Below are 16,984 nucleotides of genomic sequence, written 5' to 3'. Positions count from 1 at the left end.
AAAGAAAAAATTCAAAGATCAGCAAGCTCATTTAAAAATAGCATCCTGAATGTCAATAATTATAATTGAACATTAACTTATCACCCGGTATTGATCAAGTAACCTTCAAACAAAAAGAAATGCAGGAAGTGCTCACGATTCTATAAAATAATTGACAAACTCAGGACAATCTAAAAAATTTTTTACCATATTTTGTCTCTCAAACAATAAAATGGTAGATGACTATGACTTATTAAAATTGTGTGGGAGAATGATAAATTTTGACTGGAGCACTTGTCGGTAACTACCATTATGTCCATGACAGTCAACAAAGATCTGACTACTCTAATCCCATTTTCCAGTTCTTGCTCTACAGCCCTTGGTCTATAGTTCTTGGCAATGCAAGTGGATATCTAAATGCTAATTACATGTTTGAGAACTTCTGACTCAACCATCCTGTTTGATCCTCTTTCACTCCCAGATTTTTAGGTATGTACTAAAGATCTTAAACAATGTGACTGGCCCTGTTGTGTTGTGGAAAGTATTATCCACCCCCAACCCCCAAACCCCCCCAACAATATAATTATTTTCTTGATCAATATTGTTACGTCCCCCTCCTCTTCTACCCCTCTGTTTCTGTCTGGTGTGAATATTCTTCAAACAGGAATGTTGAGCTACCAATCCCGTCCATTGACCAGATAAGGCGTGGTCACAGCTATGATATCGAATGCACCTATCTGCATCCTCAACTCAACTACTTTATTCCTCAGGTGCCTTGAATTAAAATATATTCCATCCAGCCTTGTTAAACTCACTTACATCTTATTGAGGCTATGTTTCCTCAGCCTCCTTAGAGAGTCACTTTCTCACATTTTAACTTCTAATTCCATTTTAACTGCTCTCCCCACAGAACTACTTGTCAGAATTCAATCCTCCTGCAAACCTAGGTTAAACTGACCCCAATGCCATTAGCAAACTTCCCCATAAGGATGTTGGTCCTGTTCCCATTCAGATATAATCTCTCCAATTTACTGGAGAGGTGCTCTCCCCCAGATATGATTCCATTGCCTCAAAAATCTAAAGTTTTTCTTCCTGTACTCTCTCTCTCTCTAGCCATGCATTCATCAGCTCTAGGGCCAGGAGAATTCTACGATTGAATCATCAAATCCATCAGAGACAGAGGGACAGTTTAAATTACAATGCAATATGCAATGGATAGAAATTGGTTTCGGCCTGTTTCAGCATCCAAATTTGACAATAAATGAACAGGATTCACCTGGATCAAGAGGCACAGACCAGAATAAATGGAATTTGGTCTTCAAGCCTCATCAAGATAATTGGTACTGACTGGTCATTGCCCTATTGATAGTTCACCCAAGACAACAACCATTCTTTGAGAGTCACAGGTGAGGTGTCAGACTGGATACTGTTAAAATGTTTGCTGGAATATAATTTCATTGTTAATGCTGGTTAAGTCACACTCATGTGACAGATGAACAGTCTCTTCAAATAACCGAAGGTTGAAAGTAGTTGCAATTAGCAAGTATTGGTCATCTCTCATAAGCTACTGACTCCTTGACTGCAGATAGCCTCAGATGCCAGGGATCATTACAGTGACAATGATCTCCACAAGAGATCCCAAAGCAGAATACTTTGAGGATTATTGCTGGAGAGAGAGACAGACAAAATTGAAGACAACACAGGTTTATTGAAGGAATTCCTCAGCCTTCATGCCTGACACAATATGGTATGGAGGCTTCTTATGGAGGTCATTATCATGCTCATATAAAAGACCCCTGATTAATAGAGGTCAAGATGTGGAACATGTGTTCTTGGACAATGAGTATTCAGCCAATGGAGTACAAGTTAAAGAATGATGAGTGGCATTACTAAATCAGTGAAGGCATGATTACTGCAATTGCCCGTGGCAATGCCTCTAATCCAAGAGTTTTAATCCATTCCCCTGGCCGAAGAATAAAACAGTGACTTATCCCACCTATTTTGCATGTGATGAGAGGAAATGTGTCGAGTTATTGCTCAGTTAACCTTTTATTCAACATAGCAAGGTTAAAGTTTCACTCTTGTGCGTGTGTTGTAGATTCTTTGCCTGTTATGCAAGACTTTCTCCCTATTCTTTATGTCCCCTTTTGTGTTGCTCTCCTTGTGGCCCCAAGACCTTTCAGCCACCCCATTTCCATTTGTCCCTTCATATTACATTTGACGTGCTCACTTAACACCCAGAGTTAATGAACTAGGACCTTTCCATGCCCTCAATAGCCTTACATCTTCCCCATGAAATGGCCAGAGTTTCTGTGTCCTGGAAGAACTGTCCATTCCATTGGTGGTTATCCCATTAATTTCCTATTGTCTATGAGTCACGGTCATAGAACCACAGAGACAGAGTCAGAGTCATATAGCACAGAAACATGTCCTTTGATCCATCTCGATCTGCTGACCTCTTTTCCTAAACTTAACTAGTCCCATTTTTCTGCCTTTAATCCATATGTCTAAACCTTTTCTATCTATGTACCTGCCCGAATGTCTTTTAAATGTTGTAATTGTACCTGTCTCTACAACTTCCTCATTCCAGACAAGAATCGCACTCTGTGTGGAAAAACCGTCCCTAATGTCCCTTTTGTGGGCAGTGTGGTGGCACAGTGGTTAGCACTGCTGCCTGACAGCGCCAGAGGCCTGGGTTCAACTCCCACATCAGGCAACTGTCTGTGTGGAGTTTGCACATTCTCCCCGTGTCTGGTGGGTTTCCTCCTGGTGCTCTGGTTTCCTCCCACAGTCCAAAAATGTGCAGGTTAGGTGAATTGGCCCTGCTAAATTACCCGCAGTGTTAGGTGTAGGGGAATGGGTCTGGGTGGGTTGCTCTTCAGAAGGTCAGTGTGGACTTTTTGGGCCGAAGGGCCCGTTTCCACACTGTAAGTAATCTAATCTAATAAATCTTTCCCCACTCACCTTAAAACTACCCCCTCTAGTTTTGGACACCCCAACATTGGGGAAAAGACCTTAGCAATTCACATTATCTATGCCCCTCATGACTTCATAAAGCTCTATACTCCAAGGAACAAAGTCCCAGCTTATCCAGCCTTTCCTTATAAGGCAATCCTTCCAGTCTCAGTACATCCTTGCAAATCTGTTTTTCATTGTTTCCAGTTTAATAACAACCTTCCTCTATCAAGACAACCAGAATTGTACGCTATAATTGAAATGTTCAATTTATCAATGTTTTGTACAGCAGTAACAAGATGTCCCAATTTCCTGTACTCAACGCTCTGACCAATGAAGGCAAGCATGCCAAACGCCTTCTTCAACACCCTGTCTACCTGTGAAGCCACTTTCAGACACCACAGGTAGATGCATCCTGAGGTTTCTCTGTTCGACAACTCTGGAGGTACACTACCTGCCATTTAGAGTCATAGAGATGTACAGCACGGAAACAGACTTTGGCCCAATTTGTCCATGCTGACCAAATATCCCAGTCCAAATCTAGTCCCACAGCGAGCACCTGGCCCATATCCCTCCAAACCCTTCCTGTTCATATACCATGTGAAACCTTGTCGAACGCCTTACTGAAGTCCATATAGATCACGTCTACTGCTCTGCTCTCATCAATCCTCTTTGTTACTTCTTCAAAAAACTCAATTAAGTTTGTGAGACATGATTTCCCACACACAAAGCCATGTTGACTATCCCCAATCAGTCCTTGCCTTTCCAAGTACAAGTAAATCCTGTCCCTCAGGATTCCCTCCAACAACTTGCCCACCACTGAGGTCAGGCTCACTGGTCTATAGTTCCCTGGCTTGTCCTTACCGCCCTTCTTAAACAGTGGCACCATGTTAGCCAACCTCCAGTCTTCCGGCACCTCACCTGTGACTATCAATGATACAAATATCTCAGCAAGGGGCCCAGCAATCACTTTCCTAGTTTTGCACAGAGTTCTAGGGTACACCTGATCAGGTCCTGAGGATTTATGTGTTTCAAGACACCCACCACTACCTCTTCTGTTTTATGGACATTTTTCAAGATGTCACCATCTACTTCCCCACATTCTGTATCTTCCATGTCCTTTTCCACAGTAAACACTGATGCGAAATACTCGTTTAGTATCTCATCTCCTGTGGATCCACACAAAGGCCGCCTTGCCAATTTTTGAGGGGCCCTATTCTCTCTCTAGTTACCCTTTTGTCCTTAATGTATTTGTAAAAACCCTTTGGGTTCTCCTTATTTGCTAAAGCTATCACATATCCCCTTTTTGCCCTCCTGATTTCCCTCTTTAGTATACTCCTACTGCCTTTATACTCTTCTAAGGATTCATTTGATCTATTCTGTCTCTATTTGACATATGCTTCCTTTTTTTTAACCAAACCCTCAATTTCTTTCGTCACCCAGTATTCCAAACACCTACCAGCCATTCCTTTCACCCTAACAGGAATATACTGTCGATGACTCTCATTATCTTAGTTTTGAAGGCTTCCCATTTTCCAGCTGTCCCTTTACCTGCCAACATCTGCCCCCAATCAGCTTTTCAAAGTTCTTCGAAATCGACGTTTCGGGCAAAAGCCAGTTTCCTGATGAAGGGCTTTTGCCCGAAACGTTGATTTTGAAGCTCCTCGGATGCTGCCTGAATTGCTGTGCTCTTCCAGCACCACTGATCCAGAATCTGGTTTCCAGCATCTGCAGTCATTGTTTTTACCTCTTTTCAAAGTTCTTGCCTAACACTGTCAAAATTGGCCTTTCTCCAATTTAGAACTTCAACTTTTAGATCTGGTCTATCCTTTTCCATCACTATTTTAAATCTAATAGAATTATGGACGCTGGCTCCAAAGTGCTCCACAACTGACACCTCAGTCACCTGCCCTGCCTTATTTCCCAACAGTAGGTCAAGTTTTGCACCTTCTCGAGTAGGTACATCCACATACTGAATCAAAAAATTATCTTGTACTCATTTAACAAATTCCTCCCTATCAAAACCCTTAACATTATGGCAGTCCCAGTCTATGTTTGGAAAGTTAAAATCCCCTACAATAACCACCCTATTATTCTTACAGATAACTGAGATCGCCTTACAAGTTTGTTTCTCAATTTCCCTCCAACTATTAGGGGTCTATAGTACAATCCCAATAAGGTGATCATCCCTTTCTTATTTCTCAGTTCCACCCAAATAACTTCCCTGGATGTATTTCCGGGAATATCCTCCCTAAGTACAGCTGTAATGCTGTCCCTTATCAAAAATGCCACTCCCCCATCTCTCTTGCCCCCCCTTTCTGTCCTCTCACATTTGTATCCGAGAACATTAATTTGCCAGTCCTGTCCATCCGTGAGCCATGTTTCTGTAATTTCTATGATATCCCAGTCCCATGTTCTTAACCACACCTTGAGTTCATCTGCCTTCCCTGTTAGGCGTCTTGCATTGAAATAAATGCAGTTTAATTTATCAGTCCTACCTTGTTCTCTGCTTTGTCCCTGCCCTAACTGTTTGACTAGCTTCTGTTTTCATCTATACCAATCTCAGATTGATCTCTTTCTTCAATAGTTCCCTGGGTCCTTTTTAAATTCCTGCCTAACTCTCTGTAATCTCCCGTCAGAATCTCAACCCTTTCCCTTCCTATGTCGCTGGTTCCAATGTGTATAATGACCTCCTGCTGGGCCCTCTCCTCCTTGAGAACATTCTGCACCCCCTCTGAGACATCCTTGATCCTGGCACCAGGGAGGCAACCCACCATTCTGATTTTTCCCTGCTGACCACAGAAACATCTGTCTGTACCTCGGACTAGAGAGTCCCCGAACACAATTGTTCTGTTGGAACCCAACATAGCCCTCATTGCATTAGATCCAGTCTCAATACCAGAAACTTGGCTGTTTGTGCTCCATTCCCCTGAGAATCCATCATCCCCTCTTTTTTCTAAAGCAGCATACCTGTTTGAAATGGGGATAGCCACAGAAGACTCCTGCACTACCTGCCTACCTCTCTTACCTTTCCTGGAGTTAACCCATCTCTGTGACTGTATCTGTACCTTATCTCCCTTCCTATAACTGCCATCCATCACACCCCCTTCTCCTCTTTTAATTCCTCATTGCCTCTAACTGTCTCTCCAACTGATCCATTTGATCTGATAGGATTCACAACCAATGGCATTCATTGCAGATATAATCCTCAGTAGCACATAAGTTCTCCCTAAACTCCAACATCCAACAAGAAGAGCATATCACTCTACTAAAGGCCATTTTTTCTTCTTCCAATCTACAGACCCAGAAAATGGCACTATCTTATTCTTCTACAAAACACTGCTCCAGGCTAACTTAATACTTATGGCTTATGTTTTAAAGTTTAATCAAGAGACTATTCTTAATAAAACATATAATCAAGAATGAACCCACTCTACTCATTACTGCAGACTTACTGTAAGGGCACACATAAAACTATTCTATTCATTTATCTGTTTCTGTGCTGTGACCTCTCCCAAACAGGTTCCTCCAAGATTAGTTGTGAATTTCACTGTTTGTTAATTTTCCCAGATGCACTCCGATGTCCAGTGCTCCATAAATTCAAACAGCAAAGGCAGGAACTGTGCAGGTTCACTGCTGTGTCAGTTAGCAGTGTGGGTTTCTTTCTTTCTCTCTCTCTCCTATGCTGACTTGACCATTTGCTGCCTTTGCTTGTTCCTCTCCCTTTTAAAAGTGCCGTTTTTTTTTCTCTCCAAAGTTCCAAAACAATGCAACAGCATATAAAACAGTAATTGCTGCTCCTGGAATTCAAGGAAATCACCTCCAACATCTAAAATACCTCAAAAAAAGGAGCAGCCTATCACAGCCAGAAAATTTTCCTGTCCTCCATCTTGGATAATTGATCAAGATTCCCATTGTACTCCTAGATAGCTTTCTTCACTGTCTACTATAAGACCAATTTTGGTGCCATCTGCAAACTTATTAACTATGTGTCCTATATTCTCATCCAAACATTTATACAAATAATGAACAACAGTGGACCCAGCACCCATCTTTGCGGCTCATCACTGGTCACAGGCTTCCTGTCTGAACAACAATCCTATAGTACCAACCTCTGTCTCCTATCGTGAAGACAATTTTGTATCCAAGTGACTAGCTGTCCCTGGATCCCATGTGATCTAAGCAGTCTACCATGTGAAACCTTGTCAAAGGCCTTGCTAAAGTCCATGTAGAATTCCCATACAAGGCCACCTGGATAAAGCATGCTTTATCCAGGTGGCCTCGTGTGGGAATTCTAGTAAGGGGTTGTGAGTTGGTTCTGGGAGCAGGGATCGTGTTGTAGTGAGGCTGGTGGTTTGCTGATGTTAATTTGTATTGGTCACGATTCAAGGAAGATAGTGTCCATGGACCATACAGGGACATTGTGCTGATGACACAATTGGATGATGGCTGGGACTGACGAGCTGTAGCTAACAGGTACCTGCTCTGAGTTACATGTCGAGAATCTGTTCCCTCCACATTCTCAGGAAGGAGATGAATATTGCAAGTGGCATTTCAAAAAGGTCTGTTGGATATTAATGAAGATGCAGATTCATGAAAATAAGTTGCCATGCAATAGTGGAAGTCTAAAGTCAACATTTAAAGGTTAAGGAGAAACTTGCAGAACATTATCTCAACGATGAGATTTTGATTTTTCACTTCTCCTTACTTTACCAACTTGCTCGTCGTTAGTCATGCCACACCAGGGTGAGGGAGATCCTGCCTTATCTGCACAAATCCTTGGATCAGAGCTTTGAATTTATGACCTACCAGTTCATAAGAGCTATCCTATCAAATCTCTGAGCTACTATAAATTTGGCAATTAAATCATTCCTCAACTTTCATTACTTAAGGGAGTACAACTGAAGTTATCTCCTGAAAACCTGACAACATTTACATACTGTACCCCTTTCTCAAGCCTGTATATCGTTTCAATACAAGGTATTGTGCTGAAAACCAAATGCAGGACTGCAAATATAATTTGTACAAGTCTGAGTTCAATTTCGACATCATCTTCTCTTAAGGTAAAGAAGAGTGTTTCATTTTTGTTTTTGTTTTTTTACACTTGTTCTCAACTCTTTTGTGATGTCTGCACACAAACACCTAAGTAATTTGCTCATCACAGCTTCTATTAAGAAAATATTCTGATTTGTCAAATCAAAACTGGATGACTTTCCTAGTTTAAACTTTATCTGTTACAGATTTGTACACTTACTTAGCCTGCTTTTAACTTCCCGTTCCCATCTTTACAATTTAGCTCCCAACTTTGTATTATCTGCAGCAGAGTTTATATAACTCTATTCCTCCTTCCAGTTAATTAAAAATATATAATGAAAAACTAAAGTACCATTACAAGTAGTAAACATTTCCATAATATCCACTGCAATAACTTCTACACAGTAACCGTACCATGTAACAGTTTATGGGAACACATTTATTCACCAAACTTCAATAAATTCATCTCCTTGATGCACATCTCTCCAGCACTAATCAATCTAGTGTTGTAAAAAAACACAGCATTGCTAACACTGGTTATAAATCCATGCAGAAATACCTCCAATTAATGACAATTCCAATCATTAAATCAAGTCTACAGAATTATGACACAATACTCTACTATAGAAGATTTCTTCCTTGTAATGCAATAGTGAATTATATAAAGCAGAGATTTCTTTGAGCATGTTAACCTACATGCAGAAAATTATGAAAGCTGTGAGCTTGTATTGTCTCAGATGATCCCAAATAAAAATCCTTAAGTCCACTGGAGATTCTTCACAATAGGTCTAAAGAGCAATCAATAAGAATTTCTGATTGATTTTTGCTAACAGGAGTAAATAGTACTTCCCTAAAAAAACACCTGAACCTGATTGAAATAAACACAGCTATCATATCCTGTGTCACATAATGCAAGTGTCAAGAATAACTTCAGAAGCATTACCCGAGCTCTGAGGGAGATGCCCATTGTTAAGTTGCTTTAGTCGCTTCTGATGAGATTTCCCATTGTAGTGAATCTGTGTCTGAGCAGCTGAATTCAGTTGAATGTTGCACACTTCACACAACGTATAACTGGCTTGCTTCTTCTCCTGATTTCCATTGGCCACAGGAAATCTAATCTCTTCCGTTATATGCACTGAAGAAAAACCAAAGGCAGGTCTTGCTTCACACGGTTCATTAGGATTCTGAGGCCTCTTCACACCTGAAACTAAATATTCAATATCACTTCAAAATATATTTCAGAAAGCTAATAGCCATTTAAATTTTTTTTAACATATCTGCAGAACTAGGAAAGCAGTGCTAGAGGTCGTAAATGACACATTAAACACAAAAATAGAAAGACAGTTAAGTCAGGCAGCCTTACGTCAGCTTCTGCAAATGACAATTAGTTAACTGTAATTGGCAAACAAAGGGACTATGTTGAAAAGGTTTATGAGATTTGTCAGTGAGAGCTAGAGTTATAAGCTTCAAAGGTTGAAATAATATTAAATTACTTTGACAGCTGATAACTAATATGTGAGCTGTTGGCCTAAATGTTTTAGATATGTGCGACACTTGGGAATGTGAGTTTTTTCAAATCAGGACAGACATATAACAGATGGCAGAATTGATGCTATGCATTCTATACTTTTAGTCAAAATTGGTTCATTAACAGGACATGAGCATCACTGACTGGACCAGCATTTATTGGCCATCTTTAACTGGCCTTCCTAAAGTGGTGGAAAGGTCACCTTCTTAAACTACTGCAGTCCGTGAGATGTAGATACGCCCACAATTTATGCTTGATTTTATTCTGTTCAGACTTTGTAGCAGTTTGATACAACTGAACAAGTTGCTAAGCCATTTCTGAAGATATTTAAGAAACAAGCATATTGCTGCAGGTTTGGAGTTACATATAATTCAGACCAGAAAAGGAGTGCAGAGTTTCCTCCCTTAAAGGGCTTTGGTACATCTGATGGGTTTTTACATCAGTAATGGTTGCAAAGTTGCTACTGTTGAGATTAGCTTTTCATTCCTGAACTTTCTTTAATCATTTGAACTTAAATTCCACCAGTTTGCTTGATGGGACTTAGCCTGTGTACATTAGTCTGCGCCTCTAGATTACTATTCCAGGGACATTTCCTCTACATCGCTGCCTCTGCCTTAAATTATCACAAGGTTTATTTCTCTAGCAATTTTTTTTAAGAATGCTTGGAAAATGATAACAAATGTGGCATTAATCCTCATTGATAAAGTGGTGTTAAGCCTTTTTGAACCAATGATAATGATTTTAATAGAAGTGAGTGGCTTTCTGGACCACTTCATGACACCACAAGGATATAAGTAAATCACATTGGATGAAACCTATTTGATATTAATTCCACTTAAATTAATGGATGAAAATCAGAACTTTGGGGTCTAACATATTTCATTTCCCATTATTCACTGATAATTATTCATATTCATTGGTACTGGAGTTGGTGCATTTGGCCAATATCTAAGTTGGGATAGTGTGTTACTTGGGGCGGGGGGGTGATTTCCCACACAAGAAGCCTTTGACTTCTTGATGGTAGAAGTAAGAAGTTTTTAAATCTTAGTTGCAAACCTGGGTACTGGAGCACTGCAAGTATTATTTATTGAAATTCTAAATGTCAGTACTGCAGGAGACAATGAAATTTCAGTAAGTTCAATACATGAACAGGGATGAGATCCAAAGGTCCTGGATAATGAACCACATTATGATAAGGACAGTGACCCTTGTAATTTTCAAACCACACAATCGACAAAGATCATTTGTTTCCAAGACAGCGTATCAACTTTCTTTCCAAGGACAATCCCACAATGTATAAAGCTGACAAAGGAAATAATCTCACCCTTATCAATTGAAATCTTCAAGACTCACCTTTAGATTACTTGCAATTATAAGCTTTCAGTATCAGGACCACAATTTTAGCAGAGCACGCCTGGTTTAGAACATAAGATTTAGGAGCAGGAGTAGGCAATACTGTCCCTTACTCTTTCTCTGCCATTTAATGAGATTATGGCTGATATCACCTTGACCTGCTCGCCAAAACTCTTTAACCCATGACCAATTAAAAGTCTGCCTAACTCCTCCTTAAATTTATTCTGCGTCCCAATGTCCACCACACTTTGGGCCAGTGAATACCATAAATTCATTACCCTTTCAGAGAAGTAATTCCTCCTCATTTTTCTTTTAAATCCTTCACTTAAAACTATGACATCTTGTTCTAGATTTTCCCACAAGGGGAAAGATCTGCTCTATGTTTACTTTATCAATCCCTTGTAGCATCTTACATACCTCAATAGAGCTCCTCTCATACTTCAAAACTCGAGTGAGTACAGCTCTAAACTGCTCAATTACTCATCATAGGATGAGTCATTTATCTCTGGAACTAAAGTAGTGAACCTCCTCTGAAATGCCTCCAATGCAATTGCATCCACCCTCAAGGGAGGGACTACAACTGTACGTAGACCTCTAGATATAATCTCATCAATGCCTTGTATAATTTCGACAACTCAGGCATAAAGACACCTAGATCCCTCTGCACCCAAACATTTTGAACTTTCTCTCCATTTAGAAATAAATTGACTATTCATTTGTCCAACCAAAATGGATAAGCTCACACCAATCCATATTAAACTTCATCTGCCATATTTTGGTCCATACATTTAACCCATCTATATCTGTTGGTAAATGTCTTAATTCTTCCTGAAGACTTACTTTCCAACCTATTTTAGCTTGATCTGCAAATTTGCAAACTATGATTAGATTCCATTCCCTACAGTATAGAAACAGGCCATTTGGCCCAATAAGTCCACACAGACCATCCAAAAAGCAACCCACCCAGACCCACTCCCCTATCCTATATTTGCCCCTGACTAATGCACCTAACACTATGAGCAATTTAACATAACCAATTCACCTGACCCGCATATCTTTGAATTGTGGGAGGAAACTAGAGCACGTGGAGGAAACCCACGCAGACACGGGGAGAACATGCAAACTCCACACAGACAGTCACCCGAGGTGGGAATCAAACCCTGGTCCCTAACATTGTGAGACAGAAGTGCTAACCACTGAGCCACTGTGCTGCCCTCTAAGTATAGTACATTCTATCCCTGCATTCAAGTCATTAATATAAATTGTAGTTGGGCCAAGAACTAAACCCTGTAGCACCCCACCAGAAAATAACCGACACTCTGCTTTCTGTTGGGTAGCCGACCCCTAACCCCATGTGATGTTGCCTTGTTGAATTACCTTTTTGTGTAATATCTTATCAACTGTCTTCTGGAAGTCCAAATATGTTATATCGACAAGATCTCCATTATCCACTTTGCTTGTTACTTCTTTGAAAAACTCTTATGGGCGGCACAGTGGCACAGTGGTTAGCACTGCTGCCTCACAACGCCAGAGACCTGGGTTCATTTCCCACCTCAGGCAACATTCTGTGTGGAGTTTTGCACATTGCCTGCGTGGAGGTTTCCTCCGGGTGCTCCGGTTTCCTCTCTCAGTCCAAAGATGTGCAGTTTAGGTGAATTGGCCATGCTAAATTGCCCGTAGTGTTCGGTGAAGGGGTAAATGTAGAGAAATGGGTCTGCGTGGGTTGCTGTTTGGAGGGTCGGTGTGGACTAGTTGGGCCAAAGGGCCTGTTTCCACACTGTAAGTAATCTAAATTTAAGAATTAGTGAAACATGATTTGCCTTTCATAAAACCACGCTAACTCTGATGGATTGTCTTTTGACCTTTCAAATGTCCCATTACTGCTGTGGTTCTGTTCGCCGAGCTGGAAGTTTTTGTTGCAAACGTTTCGTCCCCTGTCTTGGTGTGCCGGAGGAAACACCACAGAAGCGCTTCACAGGAGGCTCCCAAGCACTGAGGATGTCACCTAGACAGGGGACGAAACGTTTGCAACAAAAACTTCCAGCTCGGCAAACAGAACCACAGCAACGAGCACCCGAGCTACAAATCTTCTCACAAACTTTGAAGTCCCATTACTCCATCCTTAATAACTGTTTCCAACAATTCCTCAATAACAGATGTTAAACTAATAGGTGTCAAGTTTCCTACTTTCTGACTTCAAGCCTTTTTGATTAAACACTGCATTAACATTTTTCCAATCTACTGAAACTTTTCCAGAATCCAGAGAGGTGCCCCAGTGTCTCAGTTTTTTAGCACTGCTGTTTTACAGTGCCAGGGACCCGGGTTTGATTCCAGCCTTGGACGACTGTCTGTGTGGAGTTCGCACATTCTCCCTGTGTCTATGTGGGTTTCCTCCAGGTGCTCCGGTTTCTCCCCACAGTCCAAAGATGTACGGGTTACGTGAATTAGCCATGCTAAATTGTCCAATTTGGTCAAGGATGTGTAGGTTGGGTACAATAATCAGGGGTAAATGTAGAGTAATAGGGTAGGGGAATGGCTCTGGATGGGTTACTCTTTGGAGGGTCGGTGTGGACTTGTTGGGCCGAAGGACCTGTTTCAACACTGTAGGGATTCTACGGAATTTGGAATATTATAACCAAGACTTCCCCATTTGTGCAGCCACTTCGTTTAAGATCCCATGATTAAGCCATAGGGACTTATATGTCTTTAATCCCAACAATTTCCTCAGTACCTTTTCCCTAGTGCGCGATTGTTTAAAATTCCTCCTTTTCTCTAACCTCTGCAGTAGCCATTACTTTTGGGATAGTTTGGGTGTTCTCCATACTGAAAATTGAGGTAAAATATTGATCTAGTGTTTCACAATCAATTCCCCAGTCTTGTCCTCTCAGTGACCAATATTCATTTTGGCTATTCTGTTCTTTTGTACATACTTACAAAAGCTTTGGCTATCCTGGTTTAGCCAGTGATACCCATACAAATATTAACACACTATGGATATTTGTTTCTCATGCTGACACAACTAAATGAAATAATAAACAACATTGCATCATTTCAGCACCAAGAATATCCCAAAAGGTGGGGACATTCAGCACTTCAAATTTCTTTCTATTATCAAAAAGATGGAAAATTTACCATTTATATCTTACAAAGAGAGGGAATATTTTTAATGGTGGCAGATTATTTTTCCACTGGAGGGCACCAGAACTCAGAAAACCATTGGCATCATGAACACCAAGTTACACAGGCAACGCCTGTGGGTGAAATTGCACCTCATCATGCTCATTTTATGAATGCAGAATGAAAGTAAAAAGTATACCTGTTATGTCCAACAAGCTGCCTAAAGTATGCCCAACATCATTATGTTCAGACTTAATACTGGTATCAATGATTACTGTTTGAATGCAGCAGGAGTTCTTCCACATATGTTAATAGAGACCAACTATACACTACATGGAACCACTTTGAAACTCTAGGATACATCCCAGGATTCTTTGGCTCTCCTGCCCATATTCAGACTCACATCACTGTACTTATACCTGGGCCTCTTTAGAATCAAAACCTTATACTTTAATGTTGTAATATAAGCTCCCGAATGCTGTACTCATTGTAACATTGTACCATTGTACAATGTAAGTGGCACTATGTCTGTCCTTTGTGTGGTGAGGGGAGAGTACAGATTATGAGGCGTTACTGCCACAGTCGTCAAGCGCCTGACCAGTCCAGTCTAGAAGGATGGCCATGGTCAGTCAGTGACTTGCTTCTCCCAAGTTTGGGGAGCATTGTCTTTGCAGTTCAGGGATTGGACGACCATGGTCAGGCCTGAACAACAAATGCAAGGCCTCCAGGGATTACAGGTAGGTCAATCAAGATTTTATGGAGACATCTGTCTGGTAGTCAGCCACCTTTTCTGACGGGAGAATCTGGGTATGATGGAAGTGGATAGATGAGTGGTTATGGGCGATGCATGAACAGGATAGATGGTAAGATATCCCCAGTGAGTGAGTAGGAAGCATAAAAGGCAGGAAGGGTAAGACCTATGGAAGGATGAGGTGGGTGGGAGCTGTTGAATGGACATAAAAAATGCAATAGTGACAGTTGTTGTCCATGAACTTTAGCAAGACACATGTGCAGTGGCAAAGTTAAAGTGAGTGCATGAGGTCTAGAGCAGAGAGATGATGGCATTTACCCTTGAAAAGCACAGAAGAGCATCGTTCGTTGTCCTGAACTGCTGGGTGCCCTGTTCGACTGGGAACACAGCACTGACCTGGGTTGTAATTCAGTCCTATGCAGGGTTGGTAGTGGCATTGCCATAAGATCACAGAAACAGGAACAGGTGTAGGCCATTTGGCCCTTGAATCTTGCTCCACCATTCAATAGGATCATGGCTGATCTGACATATCTCATGTCCACTTTCCAGTCCTTTCTTCTAACTTTAGATTCTTGATCAATAGGGAATCAAACTACCTTAGCCTTAAATGTGTACATCATGTAAACCTCTGGGGGGAAATAAACTCCTCAGTCTTAAATTAGTGCTCCTTTATTGTGAGATTATGCCCTCTGGTCCTGAACTCTCCCATGAGGGAAAACATCCTCCAAGCATTTACCCTGTCAAGGCCCTTAAAAATCCTTTTACGTGTCAATTAGATCACCTCTCAGTCCTCTAGATGCCAATGAGTAAAGTCTCAAGCTGTTTAATGTTTGCTGAATCCCTCCAAATAATAAGGTCATCCCAAGTGAATCTTGTCTGAGCAGCCTCCAATCAAATAATATTGTTGCTTAAATAAAAGGACCAAAACTGTTCACTAAACTCCATATGTGGTCTCAGCAGCACCACGTTCAGTTGCAGTAAGACTTCCCTACTTTTATACTACAATCTCCTTGAAAGAAGGGACACCATTCCACTAGCCTTCTGGATTACCTGTCTCACCAGTTTGCTAGCTTTCCGTGTTTTGAATACAAGTACCCAAACTCACAACGTTGCAGCTTTCTGCAGTTTTTCACCATGAAAATGACACTGTTCATTTGTTCTCTCTTTGCATTTTCCCACATTGTACTCCATTTGCCAACTTTTTGCTCACCTCCTTAACCTATCTAAATCTCTCTGTAGACTGGCTCCTGAGTCAGTGAACAGGTAAAAGGACTCCTGTCCAACACCAGGTCCACCAGGCCTTCCATGTCCCTGTCTCTGAAGAGAAGGTTGAGCTTTCCTTCTCTTTGAGCCATGTCATTTGTGATAACATTCAAATAACTCAATGTGACAGCCAGTTTCTGGATTGCAGCATCTGTAGTGGTGTGCAGCTGGGATTTAAATTGCAGCCTGAATGCCAGAAGCTCTTGGCAGTGATGACATTTCCTCCTCTTGAGAAGATTGCCCTGCAGCTTGGTTGCCTGACTAATAACGTGACTAGCAGAAGATTACATGAAAATGTTGCTTCCGAGCCTTAGAAGCCCAGACACAATAAATATCATTTGACAAAACCACACTAATTCAAAATGGGAAAGATTGACCCTCTGTTTCTTTCTCCACTGACACAGACTGATATGCTTAGTGTTGTTGTGGTTCTGTTCGCCGAGCTGGAAATTTGTGTTGCAGACGTTTTGCCCCCTGTCTAAGTGACATCCTCAGTGCTTGGGAGCTTCCTGGGAAGCGCTTCTGTGGTCTTTCCTCCGGCATTTATAGTGATTTGTATTTGCGGCTTCCGGTTGTCAGTTCCAGCTGTCCGCTGCAGTAGTCGGTATATTGGGTCCAGGTCGATGTGCTTATTGATTGAATCAGTGGATGAGTGCCAAGCCTTTAGGAATTCCCTGGCTGTTCTCTGGCTTGTCCGATAATAGCTGAAAATGTGTTGCTGGAAAAGCGCAGCAGGTCAGGCAGCATCCAGGGAGCAGAGAATCGACGTTTCGAGCATGAGTCCTTCTTCAGGAATGAGGAGAGTGTGCCAGACAGGCTAAGATAAAAGGTAGGGAGGAGGGACTTGGGGAAAGGGCATTGGAAATGCGGGAAATGCGATGGGTGGGAGGAGGTTAAAGTGAGGGCGATAGGCCGGAGTGGGGGTGGGGGCGGAGAGGTCAGGAAGAAGATTGCAGGTTAGGAAGGCGGTGCTGAGTTTGAGGGATTTGACTGAGACAAGGTGG

At 41.4% G+C, this 16,984-nt stretch overlaps 1 protein-coding gene across 3 annotated transcripts in view; it reads right to left on the bottom strand.

Moving 5' to 3' along the window:
* The window catches only part of LOC122549745 (zinc finger protein 385D-like), a 1,019,967-nt gene that overhangs the window by 791,487 nt on the left and 211,496 nt on the right, over positions 1-16,984 (bottom strand). For all 3 annotated transcript variants that reach the window (XM_043689686.1, XM_043689685.1, XM_043689687.1), the window contains exon 2: positions 8,912-9,175. In XM_043689686.1, coding sequence (XP_043545621.1) covers positions 8,912-9,175 — 264 coding nt within the window. The remainder of the gene's footprint in view (positions 1-8,911; positions 9,176-16,984) is intronic.

Source organism: Chiloscyllium plagiosum, chromosome 5, assembly GCF_004010195.1.
Source record: "Chiloscyllium plagiosum isolate BGI_BamShark_2017 chromosome 5, ASM401019v2, whole genome shotgun sequence".
In the NCBI taxonomy this organism is placed as follows: domain Eukaryota; kingdom Metazoa; phylum Chordata; class Chondrichthyes; order Orectolobiformes; family Hemiscylliidae; genus Chiloscyllium; species Chiloscyllium plagiosum.
Note: the sequence above shows the minus strand (reverse complement) of the source record. Positions and strands in the feature narration are given on the sequence as shown.